The 25,942-nt window shown below is 40.0% G+C and overlaps 2 protein-coding genes across 2 annotated transcripts; one reads left to right on the top strand and one right to left on the bottom strand.

The window, feature by feature from the left end:
• The first annotated feature begins 7,744 nt into the window (after positions 1-7,744).
• LOC142401935 (V-set and immunoglobulin domain-containing protein 1-like) lies at positions 7,745-14,903 on the top strand. Its single transcript, XM_075487386.1, is given in 7 exon segments — positions 7,745-7,799; positions 7,802-7,844; positions 8,513-8,661; positions 8,664-8,714; positions 14,376-14,435; positions 14,517-14,661; positions 14,750-14,903. Coding segments are annotated over 7 exon segments (657 nt in total).
• Positions 14,084-24,418, bottom strand: tmlhe (trimethyllysine hydroxylase, epsilon). The gene is made up of 7 exons (XM_075487189.1): positions 24,000-24,418; positions 23,733-23,909; positions 17,318-17,597; positions 17,087-17,206; positions 16,717-16,953; positions 16,313-16,451; positions 14,084-16,123 (listed from the first exon to the last, which is right to left on the bottom strand). The coding sequence occupies exons 1-7, from the start codon at positions 24,154-24,156 to the stop codon at positions 15,992-15,994; spliced, it is 1,242 nt and encodes a 413-aa protein (XP_075343304.1). The 5' UTR covers positions 24,157-24,418; the 3' UTR covers positions 14,084-15,991.
• Positions 24,419-25,942: the final 1,524 nt, after the last annotated feature.

The following is a 25,942-nucleotide window of genomic DNA, read 5'->3' as shown; positions in this document are numbered from 1 at the left end:
TCAAAGGATATCTGTTGGAACAGGGAAACACGAGTTAATGACCACAATAATATCACATATACATAAAGAGAGTAAAGTGAGGAAAGGTGTGACAGATGAGGCCCCCCAGCAGTCTAGGCCTATAGCAGCTTAACTATGGGATGTTTCAGGATCACCTGAGCCATCCCTAACTATAAGCTTTGTCAAAAAGGAAAGTTTTAAGCCTGGTCTTAAAAGTGGAAAGGGTGTCTGCTTCCCGGACATTTACTGGCAGCTTATTCCACAATAGAGGGGCCTGATAACTGAAGGCTCTGCCTCCCATTCTACTTTTAGAAACTCTGGGAACCTCAAGTAAACCTGCAGTTTGGGAACGAAGTGCTCTGTTAGGAAAATATCTTATAATGAGATCTTTAAGATATGATGGAGCTCGGTCATTAAGAGCTTTATATGTAAGGAGAAGAATCTTAAATTCTATTCTGAATTTAACAGGGAGCCAATGAAGAGAAGCTAAAACTGGAGAAATATGATCTCTCCTGTTAGTTCTCGTCAAAACTCTGGCTGCAGCATTTTGGATCAACTGAAGGCTTTTCAGAGAATATGTGGGACAGCCCAATAATAAAGAATTACAGTAGTCCAATCTTGAAGTAACAAATGCATGGAGCAGTTTTTCTGCATCACTCTGAGACAAGATGTTCCTGATTTTAACAATATTACGAAGGTGAAAGAAGGCAGTCCTAGAAACCTGTTTTATATGCGAGTCAAATGATAAGTTCTGGTCAAAAATAACTCCAAGGTTCCTCACTGTAGAACTAGAAGCCAAGGAAATACCATCTAGAGTAACTATATAGCTAGACAATTTCTCCCTGTAGCGCCATAGAGTCATCCAGGTCTTTATGTCTTTAAGACATGCTTGTAGTCTGACCAACCTATTGGGTTCATCTGGTTTTATAGATAAGTACAGCTGAGTATCATCAGCATAGCAATGGAAATTTACGCCATGCTGTCTAATAATGTTACCTAATGGAAGCATGTATAAAGTGAAAAGAATCGGTCCAAGCACAGAACCCTGGGGAACTCCATGACTTACTCTGGTGTGTGAGGAAGATTCTTCATTTACAAGAACAAACTGAAATCTATCAGATAAATATGACTTAAACCAGCCTAATGCAGTTCCTTTAATCCCAATAACATGTTCAAGTCTGTGTAATAAGATACTGTGATCGACCGTATCAAATGCAGCACTGAGATTCAACAGGACAAGCACAGACACAAGTCCGCTATCAGAGGCTAAGAGGAGATCATTGGTAACTTTCAGCAGTGCTGTTTCTGTGATGCACTCTGAGACCTAAGAGATCTGCTTTATCATTTAAAGCCTTTTGCTGCTTTTCTTCCTGTCTTTGAGTCAGTTAAATATGAGCACATATGATTTACCATGTTAGCAAAGCATGAAAAGAAGTGACCTCCAACTATCACATTCTCACAATGGATCGGACTATTTCAGTGACAGTTAATTTCTCTCAGCTGGTTGGTCAGAGTTGTTGATGTGTGTGTGTTGTATTTCATAGTGCTTTCCCTCCTCTCCTTGCCGTAACCTGTGTAATGATTCTCCGTTGACTTGTCCTCCCTCAATACAAAACAGATTTAATGCACAGGTTTGTCTTTCCTAATTGATTTATTTTAATTTACTCTCAGTCATCTCTGCAGCCACTTCAGCTGCTGATTATGCTAAGTGAGTTCACCTTGAGAGGAGCAATTGTATATAAATATTATGTCCAACATGCAATGATGTACAGAGATCACCTTTATTAAATCTAGATTAATATATAACCTGTTCCAGCTCATTAGAGTGTACTGTAGTCCTTGGAAAAACAACAAAAAAGTGATTGTTGTTTGGTTTGGATGAATTATGAGTCTCTTTTAGGTGAGATGTATCAGAATTTGTCTTTATTTTAACTGTTCTTTCAATGCATAGGCTCCACCTGCATTGAAGAGCATAGCTTTGCTGAGAGGACAGTATCAGATCAGGTAAAGCAGCTTAGCAAAATATGCCTTCAATTTTCTCGTTATGTTGTCAGCACTCCATATAAAAACATGAAATATTGAAAGGGTGCATTAACATGGGTCAGGCAATGATGGCTGCTCCAGTGTGTAAGTGTGGGGGCGGGGGGTTAAGAAAGTGGTCAAAAAAGCAGTGAATGCTTCATGGTGTGGAATGCTAGCTTGTACTTGTCAAAACAATATTTGTCATACATTAATGAGCAAAGTAATTAATAGTGAGCTTTTGGTGTTATTATTTAGTATGTACACGCTGTACTTAAAACACTGTTTTAAAGGGGAAGCCCATGTTCAAGTTCCTATGAAACTGCAAGTATAGCGCTATTTATTTTCCACATATTTATGTGTGTTGTGTGGAAACAGAAGCTTTCCCAAAAGCCCACTCTGCTCAAGCTGCTCAGCTCCCACCCACCGTTCTGCATAGATTAAATCTGAAATTCAAAAAGACCATTTAATTAGGCTCAAAGTTAGTATACACCTCTGAGTGCAGCGTGAGTGACCAACATTTTTAATCATTTTCCAGGAAAGGACAAACTCTACAACACCGTTAAAATACAAACAAAGAAACCTCTTTTTTTCATAGTTGACCAAGATACTGGTGTGTCGGTTACATACAGTACAACACATATCCACATAGGAACATTTAAACATGAAATTTGAATTCATGGGGACTTAAACAAAATAATCAATGTAGACTTGCTTACTCTGCAGTGCTACTGATTAAGCAAAAAGATGAGGGATTTACTGTCACAGATTTTTATTTTCTGGGATTTGCAGGATCTATAATGTCCCCGAAAATCATCAGCTTTCAGTCAATAAACAGCTACTATAAATCATTAAGCAGTTTACATGAAATGAGAGTCACAAATGCTGTAAGCATCGTGTCTTATATCAACTCCCTCTTTTAACTTCTACAGCATGTTTAATAGAGTTGCATTGGAGTTCTTGTTTCAGGGCTTTTAAAAGAGAGTCGAGAGATGAAGAGGAGTGGAACCATAATGTGTCTGATAAAATATTAATACATATCTCTTTTATGCAGTCCGGCCATGACTGAATCACTAAATCCAACCCATTTACAATCATGTCTTATAGGAAAAAAGAAAAAACAAATTTGTGTAAAGGTGGGGTGACTGAAGGTGAGATCATAGGTACAATTCAAACCTTGCATATTCTGTGGTGAGTATACGTCACAAAGGATGCAAACATGACATCTGTGCCAAAGTCAATTTTCAGTTGATTAAAACTGTTTGAATAATGTCAGCTGAGTTTGAGCTTGTGATTGCCCTCTAACATTAGCATTAAAGGCATGGTAGGTAATCCTGTTCAGAAACACATTTTGTAATACTGGGTGAAATGGTCCGTCTATCCTGAGAGAAATCTACACAAGATGTATTTAGAAAAAGGGACGAAAATAATCAGACCTCTGTGGCAGCTGCAGGACTGAGAAAAAGCTGACCAATCCGAGATCAGCGTCCCGCTGATCTCGGATTGGTCGCCTACAAAAAACCAATCAGATGCCTCTGCTTTCTGCCTACGCCCCCCTCTGCCGGCTCCCTGCTCCATGTGCGCATGCGGTTCCACCGGCTTTGGATGAAGCACTGACGGAATGGGGAGGGGGGGGTGGAGCTTAGAGGAGTGGACACTTTCGAATCTTGCTAGCTCTCTTGCTAGCTCTCTAGGATTACCTACCATAGCTTTAATCCAGTAATAACTGCCAACTCTCAACAAGATCTCCTCTTGATACGTTTTGATCTCACTGTCCAGTTCTTTTATATTAGACATTCAAAACACACTATGAGAAGCCCTCATCATCTTGCCGAGCGATATTTCAGTGAAATATTAGAAAGTCAAACATACAAAATTATACTTTTCTAATAAATCTCCACAGCCTGCTTTTCAGTTTATTTTGGAATCTCTCCTGTAGTTAAAAGGCAGATTTTATATGGGAGAAGGTACGCTGAGACAAAATGGACATGGGTGCATAATGTGACAGAGGAAAACACAGTGTTTCTCTGTGCCAGCCAGGGTCATCTGTGTGATTGCTCCTTTTTTTTACTGCCAGCACTTTGTGAAAGTTATAGCCTAAGTGCAACACTGACAGGCCATCGATGAAACTGTAAACTAAAGTAGATGCACTCTCGTCCTGGGCCCCTTTTTTCTCTTCTTGAGACGATTCCTGATAGGTCGTATTCTGCCATGACACATTCTGAAATTCAAATAAGACTATATTAGATACCTTAATTAAAACAAGATCTTTTTCTTTTTTTTAAAAGATCTCGCCTCTGACTGTTTGTGTCCCCTTTCCCTTAGGTTGGTTTGCACAGTTGTGTCTATCTTTGTGAAAGCAGTGGTTCATGCTTGCACTTTGATGCCAATGTAAGGTGATTGGTCAGTGTCACTGCGTTTGGCTTTTAGTGCAACGAAAAACAAATGCAATGCAAAGGAGACCTTTTTCTTCAGTAGTAGTCAGATGATGTTTCATACAATAGTGTTTTTGCAGTTGTGTGCTCTTGTTCTCGTATGTGATTTGGTTTCTGTACCATCACTATTTTTATAAGTGCCATGTTTGCTTAGTAGCTGTAGGGACATTGTGTGAAGTCATGCTAAATGCCTGGCCTATATATTATTTTTTCCAAGACGAAGAGGAGGGTGAGGAGGAGGGGGAGTGTGGCGCTCATGGCTCTGTTGCTATCGGCTGCATCCAACTCCCTGTACCCCCTAACACGCAAAGAAACCCTCAGTATTTAACAGACTGGCCTGCCATCTGCTGACTAATGTCTGAGCTGCATCTCTGCCTAACAGGAGAAACAAATAGAAAATATCATCCAGCCATACAGTCACCAAATACTCTAGTAAAGACATTACAACACAGACATTTGGTGTAATGTAACAGCTATGTTCAGACAGATAAGTCAAAAATCAAAACACCAGACTTCAAATGTATACTCACTCTTCCTGAGCTCTGCTTTATTTGCTCTCTCAGCCTGCCAGTAGGGGAACACTAGTCATGGTGGGTGGATAAATAACTCTGTGTGGAGAAATCAAAGTCAAATCAAATCAAATTTATTTATATAGCACATTTCATGTACAAACAATTCAAAGTGCTTTACATAAAATAAAAGCATTGCAGCAGGGAGTGTAAGAAGCATTAAAAATACATAAAAGAATATAAAGCGAAACAAATAAAATCATTTAAATGCATTTAAAAACAAGCAGCAGTCTAGATAAGTTAAAAGATATTTAATGCATAGACACATGAGAACAGAAATGTCATAGCAGCTAAATGCTGCTTCTCCATTTTTAGTCTGGACTCTGGACGAGAGATGGACCAGAAATGACACCTGTTAGAGTTCCTGGGCTTCAAAAACCTCAATTTTACATTCATTTTTAATGAATGCTGTGGATTCATCTTAGGCCCTCTGCTCACATTCAAAGAATCTGAAGAGTCATTAACATGATTGAAATATGACTAAGAGTGCAATATAGTATACTAAGAGGTGACTCAGTCAGAGGTTGAGAACAAACAGATGTACAAATCGCAAATTTATGCGACAGTATCCCTATACTACTTAGTTGGGACAGACATTTATGAATCCCAAATGAGGCAACCATTGGCGGTTAACCCTTTGGGTTTATTGGGAAATTAGTCAATAGCTGATGGCTGGATTATCTTTAAAAGAGGAAGAAATGGTGTTCAGCAGATAAATGCTAAATTGCTGGTGTTAGCATGTTGCATAAAGCAATTCTGTGCACCCTCACAGCGTTCAGCACACTTCAGATCGTAAAACATAAATAAAGCCCTGCAAAGCATCTCTCTTTTGTTTCACTGTAATATACAATTATATACAATGTATCAGCATTGGAACAGGTTGCACAAAAATTAGATATCAAACAATGCACAGGATGAGGAATAAATGAAGCAGGTTATTTTTAATGCAGTCTCTTAGTGCATAAGAATATATATTTCATAAAGAATATGATGGTTTCAAAATGTCAGTCTTTTTCAGTTCTTAAAATGTTTTTTCTTGGACTGTTTTTTTGAAATATGATAATGTTTTAGTATTTCTTTTGTCGAGGCTATCATTGATCTCAGTTTCTTTCAGAATAGTCTAGCTAAATGTAACTGGAAGCATACATTTTTGCACTGTTAATTTTTTTGTGGTTTTCCTATCAAACTTCAGGGAATCGTTATCATCTGGTAATTTAATCACACTGTTGCATTTATTCAAAGACTGGCCTTCCTGTTGTGTCAGTGTACAGTTTCAAACACACAACTGCCAACATGTGTTTTTTGATCAGACAAAGTCTGGAGACACTGGGGTCGTCTCATTTCCCAACCTACAAGTATCTTCTGGATAATGAGCCCTACACGTCTCCCTCCACTTCCCACACAATCCCACTCCTCCCTTCGTACCTCCCCAGCTTTACAGTCAACTCTGATCAACATTTTTCACAGTGTTAATCACTTTTGTCAGCTTCTGGTAATCCCAGACAGTGAATCATATGTGATTCACTGTCTCTCTCCCTGTCCGTCTCTCTATCAGAGTTGTGCTTGATGCTGTGTAAGCGAAAGCAACAAAGGTGAAACAGCCTTTACTGGGTAAAAGGCAGCACCAGGGAGTGAACTCCCCTGTGATAAGCTGCATGTTGCAGTGCTTTGACTTACACTTTCTTCAGGCGAGGGATAAAGGCCAGGTGGAGATTAAATAGAATTAATTTCTTTGCCAGAAGCTCTGACCCCGAATGACTTACAAGACAAGAAGGATGTGCTGTTGTGCCAAACTAATGCCAAAGTACAGGAAAATAAATTAACTGTCACAACACATTGCAAAGTTGACAAACTACAAAGCAAAAACGCATGCACAAAAGCTTGCACTGACTATAACTCCAATTGCTGACAGTAAAAATTTAATCTGTGTTCACAGAGGACAATTCTTTTTAAAGAAATAATCATTTTATCTGCTCCTCCGCATCGAGAGGAGTCAGATGAGGTGGCTCGGGCATCTGGTTTGGATGCCTCCTGGACGCCTCCCCGGTGAGGTGTTCCGGGCCCGTCCCACTGGGAGGAGGCCCCGGGGAAGACCCAGGACACGTTGGAGAGACTACGTCTCTCGGCTGGCCTGGGAACGCCTCGGGGTCCCCCCAGAAGAGCTGGAGGAAGTGGCCGGGGACAGGGACGTCTGGGTTTCTCTGCTCAAGCTGCTGCCCCCGCGACCCGATCCTTGGAGAAGCGGAAGATGATGGATGGATGGATGGATGGATGGATGGATGGATGGATGGAATAATTTTATCTGCTGCCATAAAAAAAATTACAGCTGAAAAAAATAACAGTTTACACACCCACTTTCCACTCCCATTCTGGCAAACATGGATGTGCAAACATGACCAAAACCAACAGAGAATGCATGAACATTGTCCAAAATACTGTAATGCACTTATTCTTGCTCCTGTGTTGCTTGTGAGAATTAGCAGTAAATCAGCAGTGAGACAGTCACGCAAAAAGACCTTTTATGAAAATATACGCTTTATAACCATAACAGGTAATTATCAACTTCTCGCTCGTCTTATCACATATTTTAGTATTTTCATCTTTGAATAGCATGGAAATGATTTAAAACCTGATGAACTTTTGATTTTTTTACGATATGTTGAACTGATCACAGTCACAACCCCACAGAAACATGTTAATGTTAAAAAGGGTGGAAGTGTCATGCTCCAGTGTGAGTGTGTTACAACTGAGTCCACAACTACCAGCCTCACCATCCAGCGGATGTTGTCTCATCAACATCTATGACTCCACAGCAGATACACATACACACACCAAACAAAGCAAATTTCATCCGTCACAATGTTCCAGCACTGTACTGAGCTGGTAAAAAACAATTTTCTCCAGGTTTAGTAAATGTCCTTCAGTGATAAAAAAAAAAGATATATAGTTATTATTATAAGATATTTCAAAACACATATTTTGAATGCAAATGTAATTTTCAAACTGTACAAAGCTGTCCAGAATTTCACCGGTTGTCTACACAGTTTTGATTCTGAACATTCTTATATTTTTAAATTGCTCATCTTATGCACCACAAATACATGCTTGCTGTGCTCACCTTCAAACAAATTTGCTCCTTTGCTCAATATGCCCAATTATCTTGACTGACTGCAGGGAGACACACCTCACTTGGAAAACAAATCTTGTGACCGAGATTTAGAATCAACAAATCTCCTCTCTGCCATTCATAGTTTCACACCACTGACCAACAAATGTCCAGTTTCATACAACTTTAAAAAATACTTTTAAAGATAAAACCAAAGTCTGAATAAAACTTAACTACAGTGTGAGCTGAAGTGCAACTACAGTGTACATACCTTGTACCATTATTGAACCACTATGAATCATATTCACTGAAGTGTTTGTTTGGATCACAGTGGCCACAGGATACAGCCACCAATATTATTGTGTCATTTACTTTCAGATCTGTTACTATCAGTCAGGAAAGGTTGCCACTACAAGCTTGTATGAGGGCCGGATTTAGCCAGCCTCTGCACCTGAAACCACCATGAACGCTTCACTAATAATAAGCAACATACAACCATCAGACAGTGGAGTATACATATGCGAAGTTCACAACTTCCCGATGTGGAGGAACGGACTCAGGCCAGTGTAATTGCTAATGCTCTCGGTCAGTTGAATCCAGGAAGGGAAGCTATGCTCTAAGTACTTTTTCATCAAGGTGTCATTACTCTTGGTGATCTTACGGCTTTCTTAATCTTCCTTATAAAGTTCATTAGAAAAATTGAATTTCGGGAGCTTTACATATTGTTTGTGCACTGTTAATCAGGTCAGTTTTGAAAATAAACCAAAAGTACTGAAAAAAAAGAAATTATTACCCTACACATTCGCATAGACCTGGAAAAATGTAACATGTAGGGGATTTTATGGTACTGGACCACACCCATTAGCATTATTAATTGAATTTTTGTATTCTGAATGTAAGCAGTAGATTAAGGTTTATGTGGCAACCTGATAGTATGGCTGCATTCCCAGTTCAGCCTGAGTGTAGTCTTTAGTTTGAGCTGCTTCTTTTACAGCTATTGTAGCAACAAAAAAGGTAAAATAATCTTAACCTTATTTTCATTTCTTAACAATATTATTTTACTAGTGAGGAGATATGCGACAAACTCAAACAGTCTCTTGAGTTTCTGCTGTTTGGCCACACAAATAGCTTCCTTGATCCTCGCCTTCACCACGGGCCTCACCACAGGCCTGGGACCCACCTGCTGCATCTACACCTTCCAGAGATGTTTCACCATCGTTCTCTTCTCCACCGTCACCCAGGAGATTTCCTGATCACCTTGAAAGCTTGGTGAAATCGGGGATTAAAATGGTTCCTCTCACGCCAAACATGGCAAGATCAGGAATTCTATCCTCAAAGAAGCATCGAGCCCCTCTCCCTCCCCAGCCTACTCCATCGACCAAAGCCCCCCCAGCTTGGCCGCCACCACCGGTGCCCACAGCTGTCATTTACAACAGCGTCAATGCTGTTGTCTAGGACACTAAGGGCCTCTGTGTTGGTAAACACCATCTCAACCAGAGGTCCAAGGATGGAGTGAAGAGAGGGACAATCAGACTGTCCAATCAGAGAAACCTTATCCATATCCCTTGCAAGAACACAGCATCCAGTTCAACTATAACTAATCTCAACACGCAGTACTCAATGTCAGATCTTTAAGTAACAAATCATTCTTAATTAATAGTTTTATTTCCTCTCACAATCTTGATGTTATGTTTTTAACTGAGACGTGGCTCGACAAAAACACAGCAAATGCAGTCCTGATTGAGTCTAGTCCACCTCACTTCAATTTTGTGTCTGAAACACGAGAAAACCAGAGGGGTGGGGGTGTTTGTGCCATGTTCAGGGACAATATACCCACCCACAAGTTGTCATTTGGTTTTTTTCATCATTTGAGTATGTGTCATTCAAAATGGAGATAAAACAATCTTCCATACTTTATATCACCACAGAATTGTTTTATTGATGATTTTACTGAACTACTTTCAATTGTGTGCACTGCTTTTGACTGTTTAGTCATAACAGGGGACTTGAATGTGCATGTGGACGTAGCGCATAACAAGGAAGCTAAAGAGCTCACTGATGTCCTTGAAATTTTTGGTCTAACTCAGCATGTGACTGAGCCCACCCACAACAGAGGGCACACTCTAGATGTGCTCATTTCAAGGAGTGTTGTTATTTCAAACGTGAATCTCGTTGATGTTGCTTTATCTGATCATTTCTGTGTTTTCTTCGACCTATCTACTTTACCCAAAACACCAGCTGGGTCTGCAGTTGTTCGGGGAAGACTCATAAATGACAGAACAGGGACACAGTTTATGGAAATGATTAGGTTTGAGAACACCCCGTGTTCTAATGTTGATTATCTGTTGAACTCTTACACATCAAGTCTCTTAAATGTTTTGGATACCATTGCTCCTGTCAAGGTTAGAATGGTTAAAAGTAGGCAAAGGGCACCATGGAGGAAAGAAGAGTCGGTCAGGGCATAGAAAAGGGAGTGCCGGAGAGCCGAACGGAAATGGCGCAAGTCAAAGCTCCAGGTTCATTATGAGACTTACAAAGAAAAGCTATGTGTGTTCAACCAGACTTTGCGTAGAACAAGGGAGAGTTATTTTTCTGAAATCATCAAAAACTGCAGTAACAACTCTCGTGTCCTGTTTGCTACAGTAAACAGATTAACAAACCCTCCAGTTTCACTGCCCTTAGAACTCATTGGTTCATCTAAGTGTAATGAGTTTGCAACATTCTTTGATGACAAAGTTCAAGGCATTAAAAATGCAATAATTTCCACAACACAAATAACTACTCTGCAGCCAGCTAGATACCTAGAGCTGACACATTTCACACCTGTGACTGACAAAACAGTCGAAGAGACCATCTGCAGTCTGAGTTCATCAACGTGCTGCCTTGATGAGTTACCCACTAAAGTCTGTGCTGAGCAGTTTGTTACCACAACTTGCTCATCTAGTCAACATATCACTCCAGACTGGAACATTTCCAAAGGCCTTAAAAAACGCTGTCATTAAGCCTCTTCTAAAGAAGAGCAATCTTGATGCCACAGTACTGAACAACTACCGGCCCATATCAAACCTGCCATTCTTAGGCAAAGTCCTAGAAAAAGTTGTATACCAACAGCTTAGTGACTTTCACCTGTCTAACAATGCTTTTGATACTTTCCAATCAGGCTTTAGCCCCCACCACAGCACTGAGACTGCTCTGATCAAGGTGACAAATGACATCCGCCTGAACACAGATGCAAGTAAAGTCACAGTCTTAGTTCTGCTGGACCTGAGTGCTGCCTTTGACACATGCGATCTTATTACAGAGGTTAGAAGACTGGGTGGGAATCTCTGGTCGTGCTTTAAACTGGTTCAAGTCCTATCTGGAGGACAGGAAATATTTTGTTGAAATTGGTAACTGTGTCTCAGACCAAATGGCTATGACCTGTGGGGTTCCCCAGGGGTCAATCCTGGGACCCGTATTGTTCAATCTGTACATGCTTCCACTAGGCCAGCTAATACGCAGCTATAATGTGTCCTACCACAACTATGCAGATGACACTCAGATCTACGTGTCACTGACGGCAGGAGAACACGGGCCTGTAAATACACTGTGTCGGTGCATCGAACAGATCAGTGTGTGGATGCAAAACAATTTCCTCCAGCTAAACTCAGACAAAACTGAAATCATTGTCTGTGGCCCACAGAAACAAAGACTCTCTCTCTTAAACCTAATGATCAAGTTAGAAATCTCGGGGTAATATTGGACTCAGACCTGAACTTTAACAGCCACATTAAATCTGTCACATCAGCAGCTTTTTACCATCTAAAAAACATTGCCAGAATCAAAGGAATAGTGTCTAAACCAGACTTAGAGAGACTGATCCATGCGTTTGTCTCCAGCAGGTTAGACTACTGTAACGGCCTGCTCACTGGGCTCTAAACGGGCTGTAAGACAGCTGCAGTACATCCAGAACGCTGCTGCTCGAGTCCTGACTAGAACCAGGAAATACGACCATATTACTCCAGTGCTCAGGTCTCTGCACTGGCTTCCTGTCGCTCAGAGAATAGACTTTAAAACAGCTCTGCTTGTGTACAAGTCTCTTCATGGTCAAGCGCCAAAGTACATCTCTGACATGTTAGAGCCATATGAACCAACTCGGGCTCTGAGAACCTCAGGGAGGGGTCTCCTGCTGGTGCCCAGAGTCAGGACTAAACAAGGTGAGGCTGCGTTTCAGTTTTATGCTCCTAAAATCTGGAACAGTCTTCCAGAAGATGTGAGACAGGCCTCAACTCTGACAATGTTGAAATCCAGGCTGAAAACAGTTCTATTTAGCTGTGCATATGACACCTGAAAGTATTTTATCTGCACTCTTCACTTTTTAATTAATTAATGATTATTTTAATGGGTTTTAAATTTCTTTCTTTTTTAATTTCTTTCTTTTATTTTTTTTATTCCTTTTTAATGGTTTTATTGCCTTCTTGTGATTTTATGTAGCTGTAAAGCACTTTGAATTCCCCTGTGTATGAATTGTGCTCTATAAATAAAATTGCCTTGCCTTGCCTTGCCTTGATTAAAACTTGAGATTTCAGTGAAACGCTTCCGAGATGTTTCCACACCTGCGATTCAACATCAGTGTTGTAATATTAACAAACCTATTAAGATAGTGGCCCTGAATAATGTGAAAAGGGAATTACATTCAGTTGGAATCATCTCATTCACTCAGTTACCAGGACAACCTGCTAGGCAGGCCTCAGTATCCTCAGTAGTTTCCATGGTTACTGCAGCAGTCTCTTCATTGTCAGTGTTGGAAATTAGAAGAGGACTGTGACTGCATCCTTGTACTGCATACAGAATATATATCAGTGTCTGCAGCGTGCGAACGTCGTCCTTTATGAAAATGTTTGGGAGACTCACTGAATATGATTCATGCTGTGACTGAGAATATGGCTGATCTTATGTTGATTAACATGGGATCAAGGATGATTTAATCAACTTATTCTACATACAATTATGATAATATTTTAGAAAATGTGTGTATAAACTCCCTACGGAATGATCAATATTGTTTTAATGAGGAAATATAGTTGTTCATAATTGCAGTGAAACGAAATACAGAAATTTGCTCTCAACTCAGAGGCAGAGTTGTGAGGCCATTTCCAAAATGTCCTATCTCACAATGACTAATGGACAATGTATTTGAAGGTTTTGCGATTACAACAAATTGATATCTGTTAAGTGCCTTTATCGTACAAGCCTTGAAGATATATGCATACCATGTTATTTATTTCTTCTTTGATTTTTTTTCTTTTTCATACATAGTTTACACAGAAACAGAACTGAAATACCTCCTGTGCACAGGTCACCCCACAAAGACTTTACAATAGGGAAACAAAAAGATCTGGAGAGTCTCACATAAGTTTCCTATGTGGGTATAAATGTACAGGTTACCCCAGGTAACCTCTCCCTCTTTACTTTGTGTATTCTCTAACATGTCTCTGAAGAACCAGCACAGCGACAGCAGATCATATAGACTGCACAGAGAGGGGAGAGGAGCCTTATAGACCTGCTCTTCTGTACATGTTTGTGGTTGGTGATTTGTTCACTCAGATTAGAATCAGCCAGTGAGGTGTTGGGCAGACACTTAGTGGTGGGAGACTGTTATTGATGGCACCTGGAGGGAGAAAAAGTAAGCAATAAGAAAAATAAATGGACACACACAAATCCACACCAGCTCTGACTGGAAAATAGCTCAACGTTACTGTACAACATTTGTTGTAGGGCCAAAGACTTTTTAGAGATATCAATACCTAATTATTTCCATTTTCTTCTATTTCAAACTGTGTATATGTTCAGATAGAAATTAATTTATTGTTATACATTTATCTAAAAAATATAGCCAGTTGTTACTTTTCGAGTTAAGAAAAATAAAGATCCAATGTATCACTGAAGAATTATCCAGTGGTTGCCATGTGTTAGGGCCATCAAAGAGGGAATTCTCTTTTTAACTGCAAAAAAGGTTTTATTGAAATGATAATTAAGCTTTAGCGTTGTAAAATTTTCTGAAAACTTTAAAAAGAAATTCAAATGAAAAATGTGCAACAGCTTGTTAACTCACATACACAATAGGCCAGGCTGCATAAAAAAATCACAGTCATTTATGTTTATGTATTTGGCAGACGTTTCTATCCAAAGCGACTTACACTCATAGTACACACATTTATTTACACACATACATGCACACATAAAGCTCTTAATTGTTTGTCAGAGAAGACCTCTGTCTTTACTGTTCTGTCTACGGGGATGTAGAGGCAGGTCACCTGGTCCCTCTAACAATAATAAAACACAACAATACTACTAATAATAATAAAAAACACCTCATTCCTGGATATAAAACTTGCATTTGTATAGCAGTGGGAGATGCAGGTATTGCTGGTGCAGTGATTGAAGCATTGTTCGTGTGTGTGCTGATCATCCTGGTTGTGTGGTTCATCATCCACACAGTGAAGAAATACTAACACAAAGCTGTGGAACCAGCGGAGGTCAATGACAGGAGGTGAGATTTTAGGTTTTAAATTGTAAGCTGCATTTTACTGGGCAATTTATTTGAAGTATGTAATGTAAGCTCTCTCTTTGTCCACTAGAGGGAGCGCTCGTAAGGTTCCGGAAGCTCCAGATAGTGTTCCCATGGCAACTACAACAAGTCACAAACCTAAAAAAAAGCTGGTTGAAAACAACTGGAACATCACGAATCTGAGTAACAGGATGTCCAGGATCCCTCTTAAAGGTGGGGTATGAGATCTTGGGAAACGGTTCCTGCAAGCTATATTTTTGAAAATACACAACCTTGCCTCTCCCTTCAAAACACATGAACGAGTCACGAGTCTGTGAACACGGAGGGGGGAGGGGTGAGGGGGGCTGACGGTTGATTGGCATGCCAGAATCCAATAGAAGTAACTCTCATCATTACTTCTATTGGTCAGACATTTCCTCTTGCTACACCCTCTACAATGGACTAAAATTTTGTGGGTTGTGAGGAGGTTTTCAGACAATATGATAAAAAATGGTCCAGAAAACATCACAGACCCACCTTTAAGTTTAGTCAGTATGATAGCTCATATTCATATATTTTTTTAAATGTTATTCAAACTTTTGCCAAAGGAAAGAGGTACACCTTCCTGTAACATGACCTTTTTTTTAATTTTATTTCAAGTCAATGTTTTTTCATTTTTTGATTGTCATGATTTTCAAGACCATGAAAAAAATCATGCAAATTCTACAATGAATTAGCAAGAGCAAAGGCAGTAAAGAGACCTGCAATATGTTTCTTTAAGTGAGGATATTAATTATTATTAATCTTCCCAGCATCACCAGCCGTACTTTCTGTTCTAATCAACATGATTACAAGCGCATAAACTAGATTTAAAGTGATGAGCTGTAATTCAACATGTTAGTGTTTTCATCATGCAAATATAAGCTTTAGCTCAAAGAAAAACTATGCCTATAAGCATAATGAAGCTTATTCATATCTACTAGAGTGACAATAGACTATTTCTTCAATAGATTTTTCTTATTGTATATTGTGTCCCACAATTGTGTTACTGTCTTGCCTGTGCTGGCAACCAGTCTGTCAACAAGGATTGTCTAGAAACCTGTGATTTAGTGTCACAATAATGTTCAAAGGGTAATATTCCTACTTTTTGTCAATTTAATTATTTCAAGTGTAATTCAGGACACATTCACACAATTTAAAAAAACAACAAAATATCTATTACAAAATACAGAGAAGGGCTAAATAAAACGTGCTTGAGCAGTCAGAGAACTCTCTAATTAAACCTATATGATAGGCAGACTGATAAGGTGTAAAAGGGAAAGGACCCATATGTTTAGGCCTGCAGACCGAAGCAACGCGCAGTGCTGAGGACATCATCTCTGGTCAGATAACATCCACAGAGCTGCCTCAAGCCGGTGAAAGACTCTCTCCCATGCAATACCCTCCAGTTGTCGATAAAAATAACCTAGAGGAGGAATAGAGGGGGTAAACTCCTTATATTCACGGAATTATATTAACATTTAAATGTCTTAGTTTTTAATTAGTAAAGCTGCCATTTACAGAGGTTTCAGAGGATTTTTTCTTTAAATTTCTGTCCTTGATGCAATTGAGTTCTCTTATTTCATGGCACTTCGTTTAAATTTGACTGTCTTACTTTTCCTGGATTCAGTTTCACCCACAGCTCGTTCTCTGGCCGTCTTAGTTCCGTTGTCAGCTCTCGATGTGCAACATACCATCGTTGGACGGTGTCATGAGAGATTGTGTTTATCACTGTACGGTCATAGTTGTTATATCTGCAGGGGACAAAAGCAACAATGTTGCTGTTGATTAAGAATTGTTTAAGTTTTCCATCGGTAAATGATAAATAAGTAAATCTCAAAAACTCATAATGTGTAGCTTGATGATGCACAAGCTGCAAATTTAGAAAAGGAATGCAAATGTCAGGGCGAAAAACAAAAGAAAAAGTATTGCAAAATCTTAAAAAAAAACAACAAAAGAAACAATCATGGAGCTAATAAGATTTCATCACTGAAACTTTGAATGACAGCATCAACATACCGCATCAGGTACAGTTCATTGTTCCAAGGATAGACAGTGAGCACAGGACCGATGCCTGTCATGTGGTTTCGGTGGCTGTCCATGTTTTCAATGTATTCGTGGTTGATGGGCACACGGGTGAGCAGTTCAAAGTTTTCAGGTGACTGTTGGCGCAGTTTCTCTGCAGCATAGAACCCATCCACAAGCAGTGTTCTCCCTCCTGTCCCCTCATGCTTGAGACAATGGAAAACCTGGATTCTGCAACAGCAAAGTTGTACCGAGCAGATAGTATCATATAAATCAGGTCTTTACAGAGATAAATAATTTGCTAAAACTATTAAAAACCCATTTTACGATAAGATAAGTCAGTGCTCATCTTTCCTGCACCTACCCACATGGTTCCTGAAAGTATGAGGTGTCAGTATGGCGGTCCAGGGCCAACTGACTGTAGGCAGAGTCTCCTCTGGAAAAATCTGACGTGAAGCACCACATTCTCCCATATGTAGTTTCCCTGGTAAGCAACACAAAAAAAGAATACAGGAGCAATTTAGAAAATCAACACAAGAATTTCATTAATGGCAGATACTGGACTGAAAAAATAGGGCAAGAGAAAAAGCAATACCTGATAAGACTGACTCTCTGGGTAACTGCCTCAGTGGCTTCCACTGTAGTCGGGACATCGTCCACAAAAGCAATCCCATACAGAAGGTAGTTCTGAAGAAACTTTTTTAGCTCATCATCACAGCTCATAAACTTGCTCCATTTGGCTGATGGTATGTTTGCATTTTCATAGATATTTGAGTTCCACAGGACACGTGGCTGTATGATGCCTCGCTTGTTTCTTTCATAGCAGTTCTCAGCCACCCAGCTGAGGCTGTACTTTGACACATGACCACCAGGCCCTATAAAGCAGACATGAAATATATTGTTATAGAGTACAAGTAGCACATATAATGCTATGTTAGAACAAATTTTCAGTGGAAATTCTTTATGAGAGGTTAAAGCATTTCTGACAATGAGTCAACTTACACTAGCAAAAGCTAATTCACACTGTGTTGGTCAGCGTGAGTTAAACACACTCATAAAATGAACGGTAACATAAATGAGAAAGTAACCTTGCAACTGCAGTCCATAAAGTTATAAAGTATTAAAAGACAGCCTTTAAAACCATGCCAATCTGTTATCACGTCTTAAATGGGGCTCAGATCTGCTTGCAGATAAAATGCTGTAGGACTCAGCTGACCTTGAATGTGCTCGACTGACAGGAGGTGGCACTTGTGTGTATGCCTTCAGGAGCATGTGCATCATCATCTGTCTTAGGGCTAGCAGATCCCCATTTGTCACTTTATGTGAGATAGAGTGCCACTCTTATGTGTGCATAACACTGTGACAGACCATCTTTTGCACAGAGGATGCTGGAGCCCAGCAGGCCACAGGGAGGCATCAGTTAGTCTTTAAAACAGAAATGTAGCATGTAATCCAGACAGATGAGGTCTTTGACTGCGCTGCTGGGGTATTAAATGATTCCAGCTATGGTGCTTCTCCCTATACATATGTTGCTTTATGTTTTTAAAATGTAATGACCTGAAAATGAAACTTACCCAAGGGTCACACCGATTAAAATTGTAGGCTAACAGTGTGTGAGGATGCATGTGTTGGTAGCATCTGTTCCCACACCTGGTTACTGTGGAACTATTTATTCCTCTTGAGCAAAAAGTTGGCATTCAAATACCATATGGATTTCTTTTCTATGCAGGAGCAGAACTAAGTTGATTCACCTCCGATTCTGGGGCACCTCAGGGAAACTGCCCAGTGAGCTATGACAGGCTCCTCCATTTAATCACCCAGATTGATGAGTTGGAGAAGGAGTCTGGAAATTGTTTCTTCAGTGGTGGGCTGTTAGAGAGAAATCTATGATCCTTCTTGTGTTCAGCTTTTGCTCTCATGTGATTTAAAACTTTTTGTTTTTTTCTCTGTTGAACAGTTAAAGAAACCCAAGAGTCTCATAACCAGTTGTCTATAAACATACATTACAGTAGCTCCTATAAGTTTTGATTAAAGATGCAAAATGCCATATTCTTGCCAATTTATAATATTTTCATGCTTCGCATGCACTATTTTGAATTACTACTGATGCCCAATAATTAACTTCTTTTTCAAGTTTTTCTTGTTCAATGTGCTGGTCCACTGCTGGCTTTTAGATTACAACAGAACACATTAAATGGGCAGCAAATATAGAAGACTTGCTGATATGGGTTGATGACTTTCACTAGGTTCCACAACCTTCTATTCTAAATGTGATTATCTTTTTATTTCTAATTCTACACCAGGCTTCTCCCAAAGAATAACCTAACAGCAAAGTCAATCTTTACACATTTAAGCATCATCATGACAGACAGCAAAGACCCCACTACCCTTTCCCGTGGAAAGAACTGCATATGTGCAATGATTGATATTATGTAACTACTAATGACAAATTTGGATTGCAAACAAAGCCCACAACATATAGCAAAATTAATTATATGACAATAATCAGGGGTTATATTAGTCTGGGACTCTCTGAGGCTCAGGACAACGTTGTAATTTGGAAAGAAAGAAGACTTTATTTCCCAGAGGACGCTCAGTACCCTTTACACATACCCTTCACATACAAACACATTCATATCCCACACTGGACCCCCTCCAATTCGCCTACCGCCAGAATAGGAGCATGGAAGATGCCATCACCACGGCACTACACTCCGCCCTTTCTCACCTGGACAATAGCAACACCTACGTGAGAATGCTGTTCATAGATTTCAGTTCAGCATTTAACACCATCATCCCCTCCAAACTGATAACCAAACTCAGTGACCTAGGTATCAACGCTTCCCTCTGCAACTGGGTTCTGGACTTCCTAACCAACAGACCCCAGTCTGTTAGGCTAGAAAAGCACACCTCCTCTACCCTCACCCTGAACACCGGCGTCCCACAGGGCTGCGTGCTGAGTCCTCTCCTCTACTCCCTCTTCACCTACGACTGCACAACGGTGGTGGGCCTCATCAGCAACAATGATGAGGTGGCGTACAGAGAAGAAGTTCAGCATCTGGCAGAGTGGTGCGCTGACAACAACCTGGCCCTCAACACCAAGAAGACCAAAGAGCTCATTGTGGACTTCAGGAAGAAGAGTGGCACACACACCCCCATCCTCATCAACGGGACGGAGGTTGAGCGTGTCACCAGCTTCAAGTTCCTGGGTGTCCACATCTCTGAGGACCTCTCTTGGTCTCTCAACACCTCAACTCTGGTTAAGAAGGCACACCAGCGTCTCTTCTTCCTGAGGAGACTCAAGAAGGCCCATCTGTCTCCTCAGATCCTGGTGAACTTTTACCGCTGCACCATCGAGAGCATCCTCACCAACTGCATCTCGGTGTGGTATGGTAGCTGCTCTGTCGCGGACCGGAGATCACTTCAGAGGGTGGTGAAAACCGCCCAACACATCACAGGTTCTCCACTCCCATCCATCGAAGCTGTCCAGTACAAGAGGTGTCTGCGGAAGGCGCGCAGCATCGTGCGGGACAGCTCTCACCCCAGCCACAGACTGTTTACCCTCCTCCCCTCCGGGAAGCGCTACAGGGTTCTCCGCTCCAGGACCAGCAGGTTCAGGAAAAGCTTCCTCCCTGCAGCGGTCACCCTGCTGAACTCTCAACCTCGGTGCCCCCCCCCCCTCCCCACACACACACACACACACACACACACACCCAGAGACTGTGGATTGCAACACAAACCCCCTCAGCCACTGAACCTTGTACTGAACTGAACTGTTAGTACTGCATTTTCCCACTATAGTGTATTCACTCGTATTGTATTTATCTTTTTCCATTTATTTTATTTAATCCATTTACTCCATAATACCTCACTGTGTAACTCATTGTAATTATTCCAATCTACCTTTTCATCTACATTTGTATTTATTCACCACCTCACTTTACATGCACATACTCTGCACTTGAACTGCTTTTTTTTGCACTTCTGGTTAGATGCTAAACTGCATTTCGTTACCTGTACTCTGTGCAATGACAATAAAGTTGAATCTAATCTAATCTAAAAGAAAAAATATCCACATGAACCCTTTCTCTGTTAATGGCTTTACATGCAGCTGAATGACAGGTGGATGGAAAGTCAAGGGGGAAATACACCTTGTTATAACATAATATATTTAGCTGATATCAATTTCAGACAATGTTCAGATTAGACAAAATTATACTGTAGCTTAACTGTAAGAGTTCAGGCAGGTTTCCTCTATTAACTGTTAAGCTAAACTAGCTTAAGCCTAAAACTGTAAAGTAGGCAAGTTCTATATATCTCAGCATTGGTAGGACATCTGTGGTTGATCACAATATCTGAGTATACTAGATCAATGACTATTTCATTGTATGCTAATCAAATATATGCAAGAAACGAATTAAGTATTCTGCCTTTTTTGTGCCTAGCCTCACATAGAAGCTTGTTTATACTTTCATTTTCAAATCGAATATGTATTTTATCTTATTTTTTTTTTTTTTTACCCCCGTTCCACCAAAGCAGCTCCAGTGCCCGTTCAGGGCTGGTGCTAAAACCAGTTCCAAGCTGGTTCTAGCTAAGAACCGGTTTGGTTTTCCACAGCCAGAGAGCCAGCACTGAGACATGTCATGACATCACTTTAAAAGTTTCCTCTAACCCATGTCACCCATGTACAAACAGGATTTATACACTCTTCTTCTAGTGAGATCTATATATGCCAGCTGACTTTATTTAAACACTCACAATATTAATAAATGTAGTTGCAAACAATGCTTGAAAATCAAGCTGGAAGGGCGATCTAAAACAACTGGCGATCTAAAACATTAAACAGCCAAACAATGACAGGGACATTGCTGACTAAACTTTACGTCTGTGGTTTAGCTCAGTTCTTTATTGTTTTAAATGCTATACTGACACTGGATTTTGAAACATGGCGACCACTACATTTTGGATGGTCTGGTTGGTCACCATAACCCGGTCCCCAGACCACGAGATAAGTGGTTCTTTGCTCTGGTCCAGCAAAGAGTTGATGCCATCATAGCACTAGTTTTTCAGAGCTTTGGCGATCAAAACAGAAAGGTTTATAAGATGGCCTCCGGCACCGAACAAGCATTGAAAAACACCCTTTTAAAGTTCAGAGCAACATCTAAAAACGAGTTGAAACAAAGAGGACACTAAATGACAACTTGAAAACGTACGTTGGATGTGCTGGAGCCATTTGTGCCTTTTGTTTTGCCTTGTCTTCAGTATTGAAGAGGATTTTCAAGATTGTGAGGAAGAGGTGACTTAAGTTCTATTGGGCAATGAAAAGCCACAGAAAGCTCTGGAAATTTTGAAAAATGGTTACAACCTGAGTGTTTTGTAATATTGTGAAATATAAACCTGTCACGCCATGGGACTCTGTTTAAGTTTTATGTTTTAGTTATCATGTTTTAGGTCACGTTTTGGTTCTTAGTCCATGTTTAGTTTAGTCATGTCTTCCCTGCACTCTGTTAATTAGTTCACTCACTTCACCTGTGGCATTCCCCTCCAGCTGCACCCAGTCACTAATCACTGTCCCTATTTAGTTTCCAGTCTCCCCTCTCAGTTTGCCGGATCTTTGCCATTCATGCCTGACTTACCTGACTGTTACCCATGTTCCACGTCGTATTTGCCAAAGTTAAGTATTTATTTATCCATGCCATGTTGAGTTCTTTATTTTGTCACAGTTTGGTTTTTTGAATCAGGCTCAGCCGCGCTTTGTGTTGAAACTTTGTTTTTTGTTAATAAATCAGCCTTTATTTTTGAAAAGTCTGCATCCGTGTCCTCCATCCTCACCATCCCTGACAAAACCAACTCCAGTTTATGGTCATTCTTAAAAAAAAAAAAAAAAAAACACTACTACAGTTGATACAGATACACAAGAGATTGCTCTGACAGATTCTGTTATCAGGTTTACATACTGACTAGAATGACTCTCATCGGATTTGTGTGCAAACCAGAGGGATGTGTAATTTGTTTTATTTGAATTATATCAGTAAGATTTTGACATTGATTTAAGACAATGGATTATTGTATAATCCAAGTTGGCTGACATTGTGCTCGATCCTGAACAACTGGAGTTAATCTTTTACTAGTAGAGCTTTGAAATAACATTCCTGACTCATGTATATAAGGAATGATCACCATTGAGATAAAGTAAATATGACTTGGTGGTCTCCTTAAATGAAGGACTGAAACGGACGAAATAAAACAAGCACAAAAATACATAAAGGGCTCAATAAAGAAAATTATTCATCCATCCATTTTCTATACCCACTTTATCCACTGCAAGGTCGCAGGGGGAGCATTGGGTGAGACGCAGGGTAAACCCTGAACAGGTTGTCAGTGCACACAAACAAGACAAATAACCATGCATGCTCACACTCAGAATCAATTTAGAATCAGCAATAAACCTAAAAAACCACAAAGCTTTTAACCAGAGTAGAGAACCCATGCATACACAGGAAGGACATGCAAACTCCACAAGGAAAGGCACCAGCCGAGTTTCAAACCAGAGACCTTCTTACCACCATGCAATAGGCTACAATAAAATATAATAGATAGATAGATGTATCAAAATGCATTTAATGATTGACACAAGAAATGTGAAAAGAAATTACATTTCAGTTTTAATTTTCAGCTGTAAATATTAAACGTTTTGTTAATACCCTTATGTATTGTCTTTGTCATTAATTTTTCCAATTATATTTACTGATTTAATCATTTGTTATTTAATCAAAATGAGAAGACACATGAATGTTGTATGAGTGAAAATAAATAAATTACATAGATAGACTTTCCCCATTTATTTTAGCAGCATTTATTGGCATAATGATACATTTGTGCTTTTTCTGTATTTATTTTTAATTTCGCCAGTTTCAGTCCTTCATATCCTCACAGTCTACCCCAACAAACACACTCTATCAGCGTGTTCCCACACATTCAGGTAATTTGTGCTGCATTTACAGACTCACAAGTGAGAACGAGTTCGCCATTTTCCACTGTCGTGCGGTCAGGACGAATGTCCAGATCTATACTGCCCGTGTCATGGTTCCTCTGGTTTGTGGAGGAGTTGTATGAAGAGGCAGAGCGGCAATGATCCCGCAGCCACACGTAGTTCAAATGCAACAGGGTCCCACCGCAGTTGAGCTCTGATGATTTCACATGCAGGGGGTTAACGGTGAGTTTAGTACATAGGTAAAACGGGTATGTATTAAAGCACAGGGTACCATTCCACTCACCAAGGCAGTCGTGTAATAAGCGAAAAGTTGCAGAAGTTGCGGAACACGCGCGGACCGGCACCGTGCGTGCCCATGATTTCTGCGTGTCTGAGAGAGCAGACCGCAGCTGAGTCCATCTCAGCACGGGCCGCAGTGTAGTGTTTAACAAACCCAACATCCCTGGTGCAAACACAACTCAAATTTAGACCGATAAAACAGTAAATCCAGCACGGAACACCTTCGTGTCAGTTTTCAGACGAGTCACAGTTATGTCACAGAGGTGTGCGACTTCTCTCTGGCGCTTATAAGTGAGTCTTTAATCTCATAAAATGTCTTAGTTTGACGAGAAAGTCTGAGATTAATCATTAAACACCCCATAATTACACCTGGAAGATGTATTTACTTTATGGCTCTGGTATTTACTATTGTAAAGCGCCATCGATGAGTTCACGCATGCGCGCTTCCCCCGAGGCCAGTACCCGGATGTGAGGAATGATTTTTGTGGATAACCGTTATGAACTCACATGGTGAACTTTATCAGTTAAATAATATGCTCAACTAAATACTTTTATAAAGATGGGTTCTTCGATTGGTACAAACCAGGTTCTGCAGATTGGATATTTTTGCCATTATTTTTTCTTTTGTGATCTTTTTGGAGCTTGTCAGTTCCGTAAGCCTTTTGAATGAATGAAAAATAAACAGATTGATTAATTGTCACTAACATGATATCATCATGCCATTGCCTCTTGCTGCATCAACCTAAAGCGCGGTAAACACCATGAGATTGAATTTCTGCATGCATTTTTCCAGTTAACTTTCGATAACATTGTTACATTTTCAGACACGCTGTAAAGACCTTCTTCACACTACATTACCCACGATGCATTGCGCACGCTAGCATAATAAGCCAGCAGCGCTTCGTAAGTGGCAAGTGAAGGTGAAAGGAGGTAAGCTGAAGATGCAGTGTCAAATTGTGTCCGTCTGCGCTTAAAAACGAGTCAGTGTCAGCCTCGTCAACTTCTAATTTGAAAAGACATGTGGAGGTGAAACATCCGTCCAGTGTGAGAAAATATCTTCAAGTCCTTGACAGTCAAAAAGGTCATTAGGACAAGGGCAAGACCCCCTGTCAACAACCCCAAACGATCCAGATCACACTGCCTGCAGTCTTCAGGGGTGTGATTTCCCAGCAACAGGTAGACTTAATGATTATGAATTAATTTATAAAGGACACCAATGATTTCAGAAGAAATGATTCAGACAAATAAAACAAAAAAATACAAACAATTTCTGTCCTTTGTCCTCACATCTGGTCGCTGTGCATATCCATTTTGTGTGAGAGAATTTAAGGTCTAGTATAATTGATGTCATTAACACACACTACTTTCTTCTCTTTCTCGAGTTCAGTCTTTCATTCTCCTAACCTAAAAAAAAAAATGTTAATGAACTTGTTCAAAATTGAAAGGAGGAACTATGAACATGAGCTTATTCATTTCTAACCTGTGGGAACTGAACTTTGAACGAGTTCACGAGGAGCATGAATGTGCACAACACTGGTAACCGTCTCAACATCAGATTTTTCTTTACGTAGTCGGAGAAGAAAAACTGGTGTTAAGTTTTCAAATAAGTCAGGAATGAGTGATAGTGGGTCAGCATGAATGATGCCAGGATCTTGAAACAAAGGCAGCTGTATGCATTGTTAGATGTTTATTACAGATGTACACATGGTAAAACTCTGGGCTCTTATGACATGGATGTTAAGAATAATAATGTATTTTTTCTTTTTGATGCCAGATTATATCAGCCACTGGCATTGTTTGGTATTATCCTTTTTGACAATGGGCCGATTGGAGTCAAAAAGCTGAATATAGTCCAATATATTTGTGCATGTTGTTTAGATTATATATTTATTTTCCTTGCAGATAGAAAATATCAATGGTTCCAATGGTGAAAACTGAATGGGGGGG

This window comes from Odontesthes bonariensis, chromosome 16 (assembly GCF_027942865.1).
Source record: "Odontesthes bonariensis isolate fOdoBon6 chromosome 16, fOdoBon6.hap1, whole genome shotgun sequence".
Lineage (NCBI taxonomy): Eukaryota > Metazoa > Chordata > Actinopteri > Atheriniformes > Atherinopsidae > Odontesthes > Odontesthes bonariensis.
Note: the sequence above shows the minus strand (reverse complement) of the source record. Positions and strands in the feature narration are given on the sequence as shown.

Coding starts and splice junctions, on each gene's coding strand:
- tmlhe (XM_075487189.1), bottom strand. CDS start 24,156: ATGTTGGGTTTGTTAAACACTACACTGCGGCCCGTGCTGAGATGGACT. Junction 17,598..23,732: donor TGGCGAACTCGTTCTCACTT/GTGAGTCTGTAA, acceptor TCTGCTTTATAG/GGCCTGGTGGTCATGTGTCA. Junction 16,124..16,312: donor TGAAACTGAATCCAGGAAAA/GTAAGACAGTCA, acceptor TTCCTCCTCTAG/GTTATTTTTATCGACAACTG.